The sequence below is a fragment of the Sciurus vulgaris genome, assembly GCF_902686455.1.
Source record: "Sciurus vulgaris genome assembly, chromosome: 2".
Classification (NCBI taxonomy): Eukaryota; Metazoa; Chordata; class Mammalia; order Rodentia; family Sciuridae; genus Sciurus; species Sciurus vulgaris.
The window spans coordinates 167,067,377-167,084,146 of record NC_136462.1 but is presented as its reverse complement, the minus strand read 5'-3'; the positions used below and the strand labels follow the sequence as shown (position 1 = coordinate 167,084,146).

The 16,770-nt window shown below is 40.5% G+C and overlaps 1 protein-coding gene across 2 annotated transcripts in view; it reads left to right on the top strand.

Moving 5' to 3' along the window:
• The first annotated feature begins 10,949 nt into the window (after window positions 1-10,949).
• The window catches only part of BTBD3 (BTB domain containing 3), a 40,866-nt gene continuing 35,045 nt past the window's right edge, over window positions 10,950-16,770 (top strand). Inside the window, exon 1 of one of the 2 annotated variants that reach the window (XM_079129632.1) lies at window positions 10,950-11,096. Coding sequence is in view for 1 of the 2 variants with exons in the window: in XM_079129631.1 (XP_078985757.1) it covers window positions 12,683-12,872 (190 nt within the window). In the remaining variant the exon portion in view is untranslated. Of the gene's footprint in view, window positions 11,097-11,182; window positions 12,873-16,770 lie in introns of those variants that run through there. The other variant, XM_079129631.1, reaches the window with a different exon arrangement.

Below are 16,770 nucleotides of genomic sequence, written 5' to 3'. Positions count from 1 at the left end.
AGACTTTCAATTGACAGCAATTGAGATTCTTTGCCTCATTTTCTGGACACAGAATCTTGTTCAGCTCATGAGCAAGAACTGAATGAAGATCCTGGGAAATTAGCTTATCTGATAGCAACCTGCAGTCTTTGATGGATGGGCGTTGGTGGATAATGATTCCAGCTCTCTTGTCACTTGATGAACAGGAGTTAGTGGGAAATGATCCCAGCTCCCTTGGCCCTTCATCAGAACATCCCTGCCGTGTTTTCTAAGCCAGCTCCCAGCGTTCCCCAATAGAACTGAGCTCCAGCTGCCCACACTGGTAACTTGGCTACCTCCCCTTCATTGTTTCACTTCCCTACTCCCCACCAGTGTTTCCTTGGGTAACTGCCAAGTAAACCACTTTCACTTGAATTCTGTTTGTGCTTGGTTCTGAGGAAAACCAAAAAAGGCAGTCTGGGGGGACATAGCGCTTTGTTATCACATTGGACCCCTATGTTCCTCAAACCCACGAAGGTAACTTTGGGAAAATCAGAGTCCACAGGGATTGTCCCAGTGCAAGTTATTATTTGATCAGAAAGAATGCCTTATCCAGTTGCACAGTCTTTTCTTTCTTGTGAGGATTTACACAAGAAGAAACATTTTCAAAGGACAAACAGCATAACGTAACTAGGTGGTGCTTTCTTAGTCTATTTCTTGTCATTTACTAATGGACACTCAAAATGTTGCCTGGCAATTCCAAGCTCTCTGAGCTATACTTTGCTCTTACAAGGTTCTAATATCATAACAAATAATTTACAATGCCTGCTTAAAGGGAAAAAGAATAAAAAATCCTAGAGGACTGTCAAACTCCAGATGCCAAATAAGTGACCCTTAAGGAGGAACTACAACTTGTTCTGATCTCAAACCATAGCTCAGTCATTTTGCAGATTGATAAAATACAATGCCTATAACTGTAATGGCTGAGTTTAAGAACCTGTGTATAACTCTGTTTTTCTCAAAATTTAACCAGAAAAGATGTGTGTGTGTGTGTGTGTGTGTGTGTGTGTGTGTGTATGTGTGGTGTATGGAGTGTTTTTTTGGAGGGAGAGGTACTGGAAATCAAACCCAAGGTGTTGCACATATGGAAAGGTTTTAAGTGATGAATTGAGCCATCAGTTGAGAAGAAATACAAAGAAAAAAACAAAAAAAGCACACACATGTACACCACAAATGTTGAATGGACAATGGGCAGGTAGGGAGGGAACATTCATTAATATTGTATGTTATGAACAATTTATTTATTTAATTTTATTGAAATCAGACTTAGAATTCTGACAAAATGTACAAGACAAAACATTTTTGGAACTCAAGGCAATGCATAAATTCTTTTAAAAATATTGCATCTATTTACTGTTTGCTTAATTGATCCAAGATTGTATTTATTATCTATCCACATAAGCAAATTTAAAAGGAGATTTTACAAGTGTAAAAAAATGATGGAACTATGAAGATAATCCTAAAAATGAAAAAGAAAACTAATAAAACTTAGAGGAGAGATCCAGCTTACAAAAAGGAGAGATTCTCAATACTGTAATAATTAAGAAAACGTTGTTGCATGAGCGTAACTGAAAATGGATAGAATAAAACATGATAGAACTATTTGAATAAAACACCATATATGTAGATTAAATGCACTAATCTACATATTAGATACAAATATGTATCTAATATGTAGATTAGATATCAAATACAGGGTTCTAATATCATAACAAATTCTTATATCCATTGCCTTTGAAAATATCTCCTGCACTCATTCTGGGCTTGCCCAAGAGACTTGCTTTGGCCAAGGAGACAGTGAAAACTTGATACAATCCTGACTGTGGAAATGTACTGGTTCACTTCTGTTCCTGGTGGTCCCTCATTGTTCAGTAGGCTAACTCAGGTTTGATCTCGATTAGTGAGACCGCATGGAGCAGATAAGAGTTGTTTTGTTTGAAATTATCCTAGACCAACCAGCCTCAGAGTAACCCGCCATCTAAATGTGGATGACTGAGAGATTAGTGTAGACCTTCCCAGAAGCAGAACTACCCAACAGATCCACCGACTTCAGGAAAGTAATAGAGATTGAGAAAGGACTTAAAGTGTCACAATAATGAGGTCACAAAATTCTTTAGCTCTGGGGGAAACATGACTGTCATCCAGGTCACGCTGCCCTAGCACAGCAGGTTTCTGTGGACTCCTTGACGCCATAAACATAATAAATAACCCCAGTGGAAAAAAAAAAAAAAAAAGTCTTTTCCTGCTTATCACAATTCTAACCTGGAATGTATAACGTAAGTGACTGAGGACACCCTGTGCTGTTCTTGTTGAACAATGCAATTGCCATAATCTTCTTGTTTTTTTCAATTTAAAATAAAGACATTTCAGAGAAAACCCAGATCTGCTCAGATACCATTTTGGAAGTATTTATTCCAGGCAACTAGAATTCCTGTTTTCTTTCCTGATGGCCATCCTCATTTTGGCTTGAATAAACTTTGTTCTTACACTTGGTTATGCCTTGACTTTCCTTTCAGGTTGACAAGGTGATTGATGTAAGCCCACTAAATCCTGGGATGTGTTGTTACTCAATAGTATTAGCTATACTTGATATATTAAGCATAGATAATCAATTGAGAGAGGAGAAAACTAGATGGGAAATATTTGTTATAAATGAGGATCAGTTCTTAAACTTAGCATGTGGGATTTGAACACAGTAGTTAAAACATCAAATAAATGTAGTCAAGATAGAAAGATAGCTCAAGCCACTGCCAGAAACACAGTCTCTATTAGGAGATTTGCTGAACAATTATAAAGAAAAGAATTCAGAGAACTATGGGACCCATTTGGGACCCCAGAATTGATACCAAGATCAATGTTAATAATAAAGACACTTCAGATTTAGCAGAAATAGAAGGAAGGCTTCTCAGAGCTCCACATACAACAGTAAAAGCAGAAACTTCTGGGAATGAGGTTGCCATGAATACCCTCTTTGGGGGGAGTTAAATCAAAAGATGGGGAAGACCCCTTGCACATGTATAATCTAACAATATCACAAACTTTTATTTTCCATTGACCAAGCACAGTAGCACACACCTGTAGTCCTTTCTACAGGGGAGATTGGGGCAGGATGATCACTTGGGAGACCAGCCGGGGCAACATAGTGAGACTGTCTCAAAAAAGAATAAATTAACAAATTAAATGAACAAAACCAAATAAAAATAAAAAATAAATCCAGGTAGGGGACTGGGGATATAACACAGTTGGTAGAGTGCTTGCCTCGCATGCACAAAGCCCTGGGTTCAATCCCCACCACCACAATAAATAAATAAATAAATAAGCAAATAATAAACAAACAAACAAATAAATCATGGCATCTCCCATTGGTTTTCCTAGAAATGCATATGTTCTTCCCATAAGAGTCCTTTCTCCAACTTTCCCTAAAGTTATGCACAGAAACTCACATCTTTAGATGTTTAGAGAGTCATTCTTTTTGTGCATTCTCATGTGCATACAGATAAACTCCATTTTCCTGTTTGGGAATTTCAGTTTAACTCACAGGTTCCCAAACACTGAACTCAAGAGGGCAGGGGAAATTTTTTTCCTACATGACCAAACTTATACAGAAGTGTCACTATTCAGTAGCTCACATCATGTTTTGAGATTAAATCTGAATCTGGAATTATCCATGTTACATTTGAATTTATGACCAGATTAACCAAAACATTGGAATGTTATAAGCAATTAGTAATTGTGTTAAAATGCACTAGGGATGAAAATACATCATATAGTTTATATAAGTTATATGCACTAGTATATATTTCAGTATGATTTTAAATGATGATAGTTTCAAGTAAGGAAAATACAAGAATAATTGGTACTGATTTCTTAACATGAAAGATTTGATGTGCTTCTTTTAAAAAATGTGAGACTAGTGATTCTCAGATTTATGTATGTCTGAACAGTTTTTCAAAAAGCCAAATGCCCAGGTAGTATCCAACTGCTGTAGAATCACGGGATGTTGACACAGATACAAAAAAAAAAAAAAAAAAAAAAAAGTTACAAATTTCTCAGGTGATTCCAATGTACAGCCAATTGTGGTAACTAATGACTTAGTCCTAGATCTGTGCTAGGCAACATGATAGTCAGTAGTCACAAATGCCTTGGAAATATTTGAAATGTGGCTAGTCTGAATAAGATAAACTCTAAATGAAAACAGTATACCAGAGTTTGAAGATGTAGTATGAAAAAGTGTAAAACATATTAGTAATATTTTTTCAAATTTATTATAAGTTCAAATGATAATATTTTGATAGATTAAATAAAATAAATTATTAAAGTTAATCATACCTGTTTTATTTTAAAATGCGACTATTAGAAACTTATGTAGCTTGCATTTGTGGCTCACATTTCTTTCTATTAAAGAGCACTGATCTAGATTGCCTCACTAACCTAGAAATATGACAAATAGAAATAATTATTTTAATGTTCACATAATTTTACAAGAACTTGCTTAATGAAGTATGTGTTTACATTCACAAAAACAGGATGTAATGTACTATAGGAGGTTCATTTTTAAAGAAAAAATAATGGCTGGGTACAGGGATACATACCTATAAGACCAGTGACTTGGGAGTCTGAGGTAGGAGGATCAAAAATTCAAGCCAGTCTCTGAAACTTAGCAAGGCCCTAAGCAAAATAGCAAGACCCTGTCTCAAAATTTGAAAAATAAATTTAAAAGGGCTGGACATGTAGCTCAGTGGCTAAGTGCCTCTGGGTTCAATTTCTGGTTCAAAAGAAAAAAAGAAAATGAAGAAAAGAAAAAGAAAAAATAACACAATAGAATAGAGAGATTCTTCTGTGTAAGCAAATGTTTTTGCTTTTTCTTATGCAAATAATTTATGTGAACTTAATTTTTAGAAGTGTATTCAATTTAACATTATAAATGTTGTACTTATGTAAAGTTTATGTAGGATTTGAGATATAGTTATAATTAAAATGTGCAAAAATCATCTTGTTGAAATGTTTCGATCAATCACTTTTTGTCAATGGGATAAAATATTAAAGGAAAGAGGGAGATAGAACCTGTAAAGCATAATCAATACTTGGCTTGCTACTGATTTTGTTAAGTTTGATCTTTTCATGATCAAATGTTCTTATGGTAGGTAAGAAGACCTAAATTACTCGCTCTACTGAGTGAAGAGACAACATTCTTCTTGTGAAACTGGTCTGTTCAAATGTTTTTGAATAGCATTAATTAAAAAAAAAAAAAACATGGAAAGGAGAGAGCTGCACAAAAATAGTGTGGGGCTAATTGTGTTTTAAATTTAATTTAAAATCATTTAAAACTAGCACATTAGTTAAATTCATAAGGCACCTGTCTAGGGTATGTGTTTGTAATTTTTAAAAAATCTGGGCCAGGATATGATTTAACTTATTTCACATCTTCTGTTATTACCACTATTATTCATCAGATGATAATTATCATCCATGACTTAAGGGCATTCCTTTTCAATTTATTAAAACTCTTCTTCTTCTAGTGCAGGATTTCTTTTAACCCTAGATTAATTTATTTCCCAGTTACTGTGGCAAAACTCAAGGGATGAATATACTCACAAGTTCTGCAAAAAATATCATCCTGATTACTTAAAGGTTACTAAAATGATATGCATTTTCCCTCAAAGAATTTATTTATTTTTTTGTCAGTCCTGGAGTTGCTTTATTCCACAAATGGAATATTTTATTTTTAGCTTAAAGGAAAAAGGATGTCACCTCATAGCAGCGCTGGTCAGAGGAACTAATAAGATGCATGTTACCTTTGACCCCTAGTAATGGTTTCCAACTCATTGTGGTAACATTAAACCCAATTCTGCCTTTTATTTTTATGTTAATTTTATATATTTTTCTTATAAAACTTCATGAAAACAGGAAGATTATTATTATCATCAATTATTTTTACTCTAAACTTAAATTCCCTTTAAATATAATAGCCAAGACCACAAAGAAAGAGAAAACAAAGGGAAGGTTTTAGATCTGAATGGACTGTGCTTCTCCTGTCTTACCTTCTCTTCTGATATCCTCTGAGTTCAAACGCAAATGTCAGTGGAACGAGAAAGTTAACTTATTTGGTGAGTTCTTTTTTTCTTATCAACTTTGGTCAAAACTTTTTCAAATGTTCTGGTGTACTTTACTGGTTTTCATCAAATTCAAATATGCAAAGTTGGGAACCACAATGTAGCCATGATCAGGAGAGTGAGCTCCCAACTCTAACTACCTACATGAAGTGCAATTGACCAAATCTTGTATGTTCCTCTTAAGGCACTTGTCCAATTCTGCCTTAAATTATAGTTAGAGTTTGTTCCCTCCACCCCCCAGGCCATTTGGTAAATCCCCTGAGAACAAGAACATTACTTAGCATATAATAAAATTGTAATATTTGTAGAATAAATGGAATATTTTAACAACTTTTGTGTACTCTCTATAGCTATAGGCTTCCCCAGAAGGGATTCAGTAAACACACTGAAATGGATTGAGTGCTGTATCATGCAACGCTTCTGAGAGATTGAAAATTATTTCAAAAGCCCTTCTTAGGTTTTCCTTCCTAGAAGCAAGTAGAGCAAATTGAACTGGAACTTAAATTAGAATAAAATGTTCAGAAGTGATTCACGTCTCTGCTTTGCATGTTTGCTGTTTTAGAGTATAGCTATGCTCTATCTTTAGGTTAATGATGTTACCAAAAGCTGGTTCCCTGTCCCCATCCAATAATGAGGACATAGGCTTGAGAAAAGGGAAAAAGGAGTTTTATTACTTTGCTAGTAAAGGAGTAACACAGGGGACCCCTGTCCCTGAGGCTGTGATTCTGCCCCTCAGCAGGTACAGGGGGCTTTTAAAGAAGTGATTGGAAGGTTACATTCCATGTGTTCTCTGTTGGAGTTGTAATTCACTTGTTAATTTGGGAGACAGTCATTTCTGAGATCTTCTGGTACCAATGTAAGCACAAATGGTGCACAAATGACTGAGGTGGGAGGTGGGAATCAGACCTCAGATCCGCAAGCTCTTCTTTATTCAGCAGTGGAGTCAATGGGTCAAACACCTGATACGTCTCATTTTCCAGGCAGGAAATGGTCGGTAGACTAAAGCAAAGGTCTGGGTTTTATAGGTTTCATTTAGGGTGGGACAGGAGGGTAGTTCCGAGGGTTCATTATATTGGGGTCACCTGATCCATTAGGGTGGGGGAGATCAGGTGTCAGTCAGGTGCCAGTTCCTTTTGTGTTCCTTCCCTCTGACTGAGGCCTGGGCTTTTAAATGACAAAAGTTTCAATTTTACCCCAGACAAGGTGAGTTGGGGAACAGCTACAGAAAATGTCCTTGGACTTATTCTCCATATCCTTCACCATCCCCAAGTCTGAATTACTTCCTTCCTGTGGTGGGTGTGTGCTCAAGGACAGATAGCACTGCCTAGGATGGAAGAAAGGTAATTCTGTTTGCCCTGAGATTAGGGATGGGGAGCAATTAGGGAGGAGGAAGAGAGAAAGAGAGAGAAGTCCTCTTAGATATAAGTCACAGGGGCAGAGCATTTGGTGCTACAGTCAAAGCATAAAGTGGACAACGGTTACAATGCCTCATTAGGTCACTATTTACAAATGGTTAAAGCATACATATGTATTACCTTTTCAGTTTGCCAGAGTTGGAAATGACACATTTTTTTTTTTAACCTCTTGGATTTGCTTTTTACATATATATTGTTCATGAACTAAGAAAACACTTTCATGGTGCCCTCTTCCCTGTCTTCAGTTTTTGCCTCCAGGGCTCATTCACAAGCAATAGCAGTTGCCATTTATTCAGACCCTGCTATGAACTGGGTGCTTTACCCACTTTTATTTCATTTTTCATAACCTAGCAAGTTAAAGATTATAATGCTTGTTTTACAGTTAGGAATTAATTTACATATTTTTATAAACTTCCAAGGTGTACTCACCAGCATTCTCCATAGAAACAGGGACCACAGAATGTATTTTTTGTATGTGTGTATCAAAGAAAAAAATGTTCACAAATTGAGTTTCAAAGGTTCAATTGTCTTTTATTAATGATTTATGAACTGAGCAGCAACCAGCCTATGAAACAGAAAGTTGCTCCAAGGAGCTAAACAGAATGGGCAAGTACTATTGGTAGAGAAAAGAAGGAACAAGGAACAGATAGAGGACTGGTTGTTTCAAGATTACTTTCTTATAGGGCTATAACAAAATCTTGGATCAATAGGATTTGGCTTTTATTTCTATCCTAACTTATCAGAAGGCCACATCCTACAAGTAAATAACTCAGGTTTTAGTGTGGTGATGTGGAACTTCAGTATGAATGTCAATTTTGGACCTGCTGGTTTTTTTTTTTTTTTTTTTTTTTATCTGTATGGTGTATTACAGATACATATATGTTATCTATACATATGCATTACACAGTTTTCTGTCATATTGACAAAACACCTGAGAAAATCAGTACAGAGGAGGAAAGATTTATACTGATTTTTTTTTTTGGTACTGGGGATTAAACTCAGGGGCACTGGATTATTGAGCCACATCCCCTATGTTTTTATTTATTTATTTTTTGCGCGGTGCTGGGGATCCAACCCAGGGCCCTGTGCAAGCACTCTACTGACTGAGCTACCTCCCAGCCCCACATTCCTTATCTTGTATTTTATTTAGAGACAGGGTGTCACTAGGTTGCTTATGGCCTTATTGTGGTTGAGGAGGGCTTTAACTCACAATCCTCCTGCCTCAATCTCCCAAACTGCTGGGATTATAGACCTGTGCCACCACACTCTATATTTTTACTTAAAAGGTTTCCAGGTTCACCTGGCTCCATTGCTTGAGCCTGAGGCAAGGTAGAACATCATGGTGCCAAGAATGTGTGACCAGATTGCTCACTTCGGGGTGGTCAAGAAGCACAGAGGTGGAGAGAGAGAAGGAGGGGGTGAAGGAAGAGGGTGGGGGGGGGGAGAGAGAGAGAGAGAGAGAGAGAGGTTCTAGGGACAAAATACATCCTTCAAAGGCATGCCCCTAGTGACCTCTAACTAGCCTTACCTCCTAAATTTTCCACCAAATCCCAATAGAGTCACCAGCTGGGAACAAAGCCTCCAACAATGGGCCTTCAGGGGACATTATAGATCCAAACTATAACAACATGTATATTTTTTTAAAGGAATATACACATTCTTAAAAAAAAAAAATATATATATATATATATATTCTAAAGGGTATATATCTACATACATTTTCTAAAGGAGATATATATGTATGTGTGTGTATAAAGAATACATATTCTAGATACACATATATACTTATATTGATATACATATTTTATGCATATGTATGTATGTGTATCAATATGTACATATATATGGGTATCGATATACATTGTTTAGAATATGTCTACCTAGAGAGAGATTATTTTAAGAAATTGGGCCATGTGATTGTGTGATCTTGGCAACTGCAGGTGAGGCTGCCAGTCCAGAAACCCAGGGAAGATTTGCATTCTAGAGGCAGTGTCCGCTGGAAGAATTCTTTCTTGCTTTAGGGACGTTGTCTTTTCCTATTATGACCTTCAAATGACTTGGATGAGTCTTATGCGTTATAGAGCGTAACATGCTTTACTCAGTCTACTGATTTAAATGGTAATCTCATCTACAACATATATTTATTAAAAAATATCTAGAATAATGTTTGACCATCTGGGTACAATGCTTTAGCCAAGTTGACACATAAAAATACCATTATTAAGGTAAATATTATGATCCCAGGTTACAGATGTGCACAGTAAGGCTCAGAGATATTTGGATACTAATAGACAGTTTATTATGGGACATCTGGACTCTATAAAAGTGATTTTTGTTTTCCAAAGCCCAGATGTCTGTTGAAGTAATGGTTTTTCAATTAAGCAGAAATATGCTCTTCTAGAGACAAACTCATGCTGAAAGAAACATTTAGTGACCGTGCCTGTACATTTTAGAGGTGTCTTTTATCCACTGATAGAAACATTAACCAAAGATGACCATCTATTCTAATGAGGTATGTGCTTGTCATGATAGACAACTCTCTGAAAAAAGCAGTGACAGAGCTGAGTCACTTTATTCTCCATAATCCAGAAACTTTTCCATCATTTCTGTTCTTGATGCAAACAATGATCTTAAGGCTCCACTATTTATAACCATTCCAATAGTATATCCCAATATATTGTGGCATTTCAAGTCTCTAGTCTTCACTTTATATTTCTAAATTCTGCATTTAGTTTTGAGCTAAGCGTTAAAAATTATTTCCAGATGAGCTTCAACTACCGTTCCAGCCTTTCAACCCTTCACTATGAACAACAGTCGGGCTAAACTTGCCCCCAAGAGGACTCGTGGGCTCACATATTCTTTGACCATTTTGCTACTTAATGCCTTTGTGTTCATCTTTCTCACCAGACGAACTTAACTGCTGACTCGGACTCTGCTTATCCTTCCATTTCTCAGTGAAGTTTCTAGATCGTTTGAGTGGGATTAAAGTTTCCAGTTTTAGGTAACACATGATCTCTATTCACGCACTCTTCTCATCTGTTCAAAAAGAGAGCTGAAATCAGTGTCTAAAAAGGAGTCCTAAGGTCAAATGCAAACTCCCCCCCCCCCCCCCCCATTGCTGGAGGATGCCCTATCCTGTCACTGTAGGTGCTCAATAAATGTTTGCTCGATTAATTGAGACATGGAGCAGAGAACAAAACTGCAGTTAACGGGACCAGGGGGAAGACGCCTTTCGGTGAGGAAAGAGCACGAAGTCCCCTCCACCTTCCTCCCTTACACCGGGTCCAGGATCCCCGCCCACTACTTCGACCTTAGGAAGAAGCAGGCATTGCGCATGCTCCGCATCCAGGGCCGCCTCCGGGCGCGTCGCCCCGCCCCTCCCGGAGCACGGGCGCGCGCGCGCGGTCGCGGGGAGCGTGCCCTGCGTGCGGGTGCCCGCCGAGCCCGCCGGGCGCTGCATCCCCGAGTGCCCCGGTCGGGGCCTGAGGAGCGGGCACCGGGCCGAGGTGGGGAGCGGCGGCGACGCCCGAGGCGACGAGGAGCTCGGGCGGTGAGTGAGGGCGCCGCGGGCGAGCGAGCGGGCGCCTCTGCGCGTGCGCAGCGCCGGACCGCCGGGTCAGAGGCGCGCGCCCGGCCGCCTGCCGGAGTGTCCAACTGGGGCTGGGCCCGGCCGGGGGCAGCCGGTTGGCGGCCCACCTCGAGCCTGGGCATGCATGTGCTCCTAGGACTCTCGCTTCGGTTCGCGAGGCGCTGGCCGTACTCACGGGCTTTCCGAGGGCGCTGTAGGTGGGGCGCCCCGGGCCAGGGGCAGGGTAAACTGTAGCTCAGCGACCTTACGGAAGGGCGAGGCGAACCCGCTCGGGCTCCAGCCAGCTGGGTGCACGACTTAGGAGGGGGCTCAGGTTCAGGGAGGGGGCACAGGTCCAAGGAGGGGGCGCGGCCGGGAAGCCTTGGCGCCTTGCAGGTGGCGGCGGCGGGTGGCGGCCGCACCCCCTCGCCCTGAGAGGCGCAGTTGGGAACCAACCGGAGCAAACTTGCCCCAAGTAACTTTATTAAGGCGCTGCGGGCGGGGCCCAGGGGGACGGGCGTGTGGCTGGATGCTCCAGGACCGACACCCAAGGGCTTGCTCAGCTCTGTTCCCCGCAGGACCTTGGCGAGTGTTGGTGGGCGATTGCGGGGGTCGGTTTCCTTCTGGTCCTGGGAGCGCGTCCTCCAAGTTCAGAGTGGCATTTGAAGTTCATTCGTTCTTAAAATAGATGTAGAAGTTTGGTGTTTTGGTAAGAAGGATGTTTGCTCTGTTGGGAATAAAAGTCATACTGCCTTGTACTATCTCAAAGTTTTGTTAGTGTTTGCTGGGGATTCTGTTTATCAAGCAGCCTATTGTTTTGTGCGTGCTTGGAGAAAACTGGCTGATTCTTTGATTAGTTTCAAAAAGACCGAAGGAGATAATTGTCTTTTCTATTTCTTTTGAAAATACTCCCTGCCACCTCCCCAAATCTTTAATACAGTAGTACCCAAACTTGGCTGCATGGGAGAATCGTTGGGGAGTTTTAAAACTCTGGCATGCCCAAATTGCAGCCCAGGCCAATTAAAGCACACAGTACTTTTTTCTTTTCTTTTTTTTTTTTTTTAAGATGCCCGGGTACTTTCGAAGAGTTTGGGAATTACAGGCTTAACATAAGTCAAGACTTTTGAGTTTTACAAAGTAGTGACGTTCAGTTTATAATTGATGGAATGAAATTCTAGCTCATTTTCCCTAGCCAGGGAGGGACTCACAAAGGGTGGTTTGTTTCCCACTAGGAAAGGAGGGATGCAGAATATAATATGACTCTGGTGCCCACAACACTGTTCTAAATGGTTTTTAATTTGTGTTGAGACAGGGCAGGAGCTAGATACTTGATTGGAGTGGGGAAGACTTCCATTGCAACATCCTGTATACAAAGTATCTGATGGGTCAGATAGTATGTGAACAAGCACTGTGAACAAGCATATGAACAGCACATGCTTAACATCCTGATTGGATGATCACTGAGTGTCTCACTCTGATTAGATGAAGAAACTCCCCTTCCCAAACGTCATCACCCAATAACTTTATATGCCACCTCCAACAATAACATAAACTGCTAGACAGTAGCTATGCAGGGACCCATTTGGGACCTCTCCCTTATGGGAGCAACACTTCCTCTCTGTTTAAAGAAAGAAAGAGATTCTGTCACTTTACAGTCTATTGTCCATGGGTCTCATTCTTTGGATCCACAAGACAAAGAACCTACACCTTGCTGCTGGGCATCTCAGATTTGGGGGCTCCTCAGGGCTCCTCGGAGGGGTGAGTAAAACACACCGAGGGAACTAGTAGCATGGGTGCTGGTCTGAAGACATGAGTGACAGACTTTTTGGAGGATTAATCAATCCCCTTTGTCTCTGATGGAGGACTGTTGGTCAAGCTCTACTTCAGCTTTTCTCTGTGGAACACAAACCAGGTCAACTGAATTGGTTCAAGTGTCTGCCTCTTTCACTTGCTGATTGATTGAGCTCTGTGGTGGAGGGCACCCTTACTCCATGTATCTTGGATTCAGATATGAAGTCTTGGTTGATCTGAAGTCTTTAGGAAGAGGCAACCCGCTGATCTCCACCATGAGCCAAGCAATCGGTCTCTCCTTTCTCTACTCGTCTACTAAAAATCAACCTATCTCTATCTCTCTGTTGCTACCCACCATCCCCACCCAACCCCCCTAAACCCAGGTTTCTTGATATGGCCACCCCTCCATCCCGAACCTCTGTTTTACTGTTTTATTAAAGTGCTTTGTTTTGTGGAAAGAAGTGATATTTGGGAATCATAAGGATTATTTCAGGATGCGAAAGGGTCACCAAGGGTCACCAAGTAGGAAAGGGATAAAAGAAAGTTATAGGCATGGAGACGTATTTTGCTAGGAAAAGTTGAAAGAGACAAAACTATGGATGTAAATAAGCTATAGAATGTCTAAGAAAGTTATGGATGGTTTGTGGAAGGTAAATCTCAAAAAGTTCGTGTATGTGATTTAACTGGCTATGATTAGCACAGTTGGTTAACATTGGGATTTTTCTGGGGGAAAGTTTCGGTGTGCTGGTACAGGACAGGGTCTGGTTCTTTTTTGGATTGGCAGTGTTTTCTTGGAGTCTTGTCTGCTCTTTATTGTCAGGATGATTTCTTCTGTTTTGTGGGCTTTTGTTGCTTGGGAGACTGGGACTTGAGAGGTTGGAGTTTATACTTGTTTTGGGGTCTTTTAAGTGTTTGCTTCATGACTGGTTGAACAGATGGCTATTGTTTGGGGTTTTAGCATAAGGTCAGTGCCCTTGGTGTTTGTGGCTGGAGGTGTGTATACATCTGGGGGCTGGGTATGTTTGTCCAGGAGTTTTGTCTGAGTGTTGGTGTGGGGGGTTTGTGGAGTGGAGACTTGTGAGTGCTGGTACACTCAGGATGGTTGCCTTGCCTGTGTTAAGTGATCTTGTGGACTTTCATGTTGGTGCTTGGATGGGGCTCTCAGGTGGGCATGTTTGATTCTCAGGTATGTGAATGTCCTGGTTGCGTATATTTGGTGTGTCAGCTGTATTGTGGTGACCTAGAATGATGGTTGTTTTGTTTAGCCAATTATGCAGTGGTCATTTGGGGACTTTGGAACAAGTGTGGGCTCTGATTCTTTAAAACTTGGTTTACCTCGGTGGTGGGGACCTGGTGGATGCAGGAGATTGTCTTGATGGGAGTATACTGGTGTTTGAGAAGAACTTGTTGATTTGATTGGATGGAGGGTTGGTTTCTGGTATGTCAGTGCACGGAGGTTTGACCTTAAAGAAGCACTTGAGTAACCTTCATGCTGATTCTCCCTCTAAAAGTTTTCCAGCTAGTGGTAGTCTCAACACAGGGAGGTCAAGGTTTATCATAATAGACAGGGACTCACAAGATGCAGGGCCACATCGAAAAGAGGGACTAATCTGATAGGCCACAAAACTTTACCTTGCTCACTCCTGAGAAGGGAAGGAACACCAGGGGATGCTTTGTTCTTCCCTTTTTGTCTTACAGATGGGAAATACTCCCTCTACTGTCTACACACCCTTAGAATGTATCTTAAATAGTTGAGATCGAATTGACTCCCAGACATCAAAAAAGAAATGCCTAATATTTTTCTGCACATGAGCCTGGCCTGAGTATAATCTGGAGTGTGGGAAGAAATGGCCTTCAGAGGGAAGTATCAATTATAATACCATCTTACAGTTAGATCTGTTTTGCAAACAAGAGAGTAAATGGTCTGAAGTCCCTTTTGTGTAGGCCTTCTTTGCTTTAAGGAACAACCCCAAATTATGTAAAAATAAAGCCATATAGTTATGGTACTTTTTGCCATTCTCACTTTAGGACCAAATCTGGGAAGAAATTCTCTCTTTAAAAAAGAATAATACACCACATAACTGCCTTCCTATCCAGGGACCCCAGAGATGTCCAAGGCTCCTAAGAAACATCCCATATTTATCCCTCCCTTCTGCCTTTGAGAGAAGCAGGTATGGGCATAGATGGGAGACCCACCAGACTGCATGCTCCCATCTCTTTACATGATTTAACGCAGATAAAGACTGACTTAGGGAAATTTTCAGATGACCCTGACAGCTATTTTGAGGTTTTTCAGGGACTAACTCAAACTTTTGACCTGGCATGAAAAGATGTTATGTTGATTCTCAATAAAACCCTGACTTCAAATGAGAAGATGGAAGTCCTACAAGGCTGCTGAGGTATCTTGGGATAAATTATATGCAGCCATTGGAAACAGGGATAACTGATCAAGGAAATGAACATTTCCCCATAGAAAGACAAGCAGTATCCCAAGATGTCCCCCACTGGGACCCTAACTATTCCATAGGGGACTGGAAACAAATAATTTCAGCTCCTGTATTATAGAAGGGCTCAGGAGGACTTATAGTAAACCTTTAAATTACTCTAAGTTATCTCAGGTTGCTCAAGGAGATCCCCTCTGCTTTCTTAAAAACACTTAGGGAGCTTTGACCAAATATACCAGTTTGTGGAGGGTCAGTTGATCTTAAGAGATCACTTTATAACCCAATCAGCTTCAGACATCAGAAGGAAACCCCAGAGTCCCCTTAGAACCTTATAATATTCTGGATAATAATCTTAAAATAGCCAGTGAGATTTTTTACAGTCGAGATCAGGAGGAAACTAAATGGAAGAAGGAATAGGACAAAAGAAAGACAGTGGCCCTAGTGGCTGCATCAGAGGAGGTCAACTCAACTCGAGGCTTGGGAGAAAGGAAGTCTACCTCTGCTTGCTTTAGTTGTGGGCAGGAAGGATACTTCAAGCAGGATTGCTCATGGAAGTCAAGGCAGGGGTGGGGGGGCTCCCAAACCTTGTGTTTGTAAGGGAGACCATTGGAAGTTGGATGTACTTGGAGGTGATGGTCCCAGGTTCAAGCACTTTACTGGTGGTCCAGCAGCAGGACTGAGGAGGCCCAGGGCATCCCTCAATGACTCCCCTTCTCTGATTATCATGTCCATAAGAAGGGAACCTTGAGTAAAAATGACCACAGAGGAAAAGGAAATCAGTTTCCCTTTGGACTTGGAGCCAGTTTTTCTGTCCCAGTTCAAATCTTGGTCTCCTCTTAACACTCCTGTAACTATACAAGGAATGCCTGGAAGACCCCTAACTAGAAGCTTCTCAAGATCCCTGTGTTTTGAATGGGGTGGCATTGTTTTAATATATTCCTTCTTAATCATGCCTGAGAACTCAACCCCTTTACCAAGGAGGGACATTTTAGTCTGTGTGTACCCAGCCATTCTTGGGGCACCAGGATGAACTTTCTCTCTACCATTAATGGAGACTAACATTAATCCAGAAGCATAGGCAACTCAAGGCAAAATAGGAAGAAAGGAGTAACTTCTGTTAAAATCCACCTAAGGATTCCACCTCCTTTCCACATCAGAAACAGTATATCTTAAAACCAGAAACAAAGAAAGGATTACAAACTATAACAGGTAACTTAATACAGGACCTTCTGAACCTTGCAGTAGTCCTTGTAGTACTCCTGTTTGGGGGATACAAAAGCCCAATGAGAAATGGTACTAGACCTTTGGTTGGTAAATGAAGCAGGTCCCCATTCACTCAGTCATCCTTGATCCTTATACTTTACTATCTCAAATTCCAGAGGACTCTGAATGGTTCTCAATGTTAGATTTAAAAGATGCCT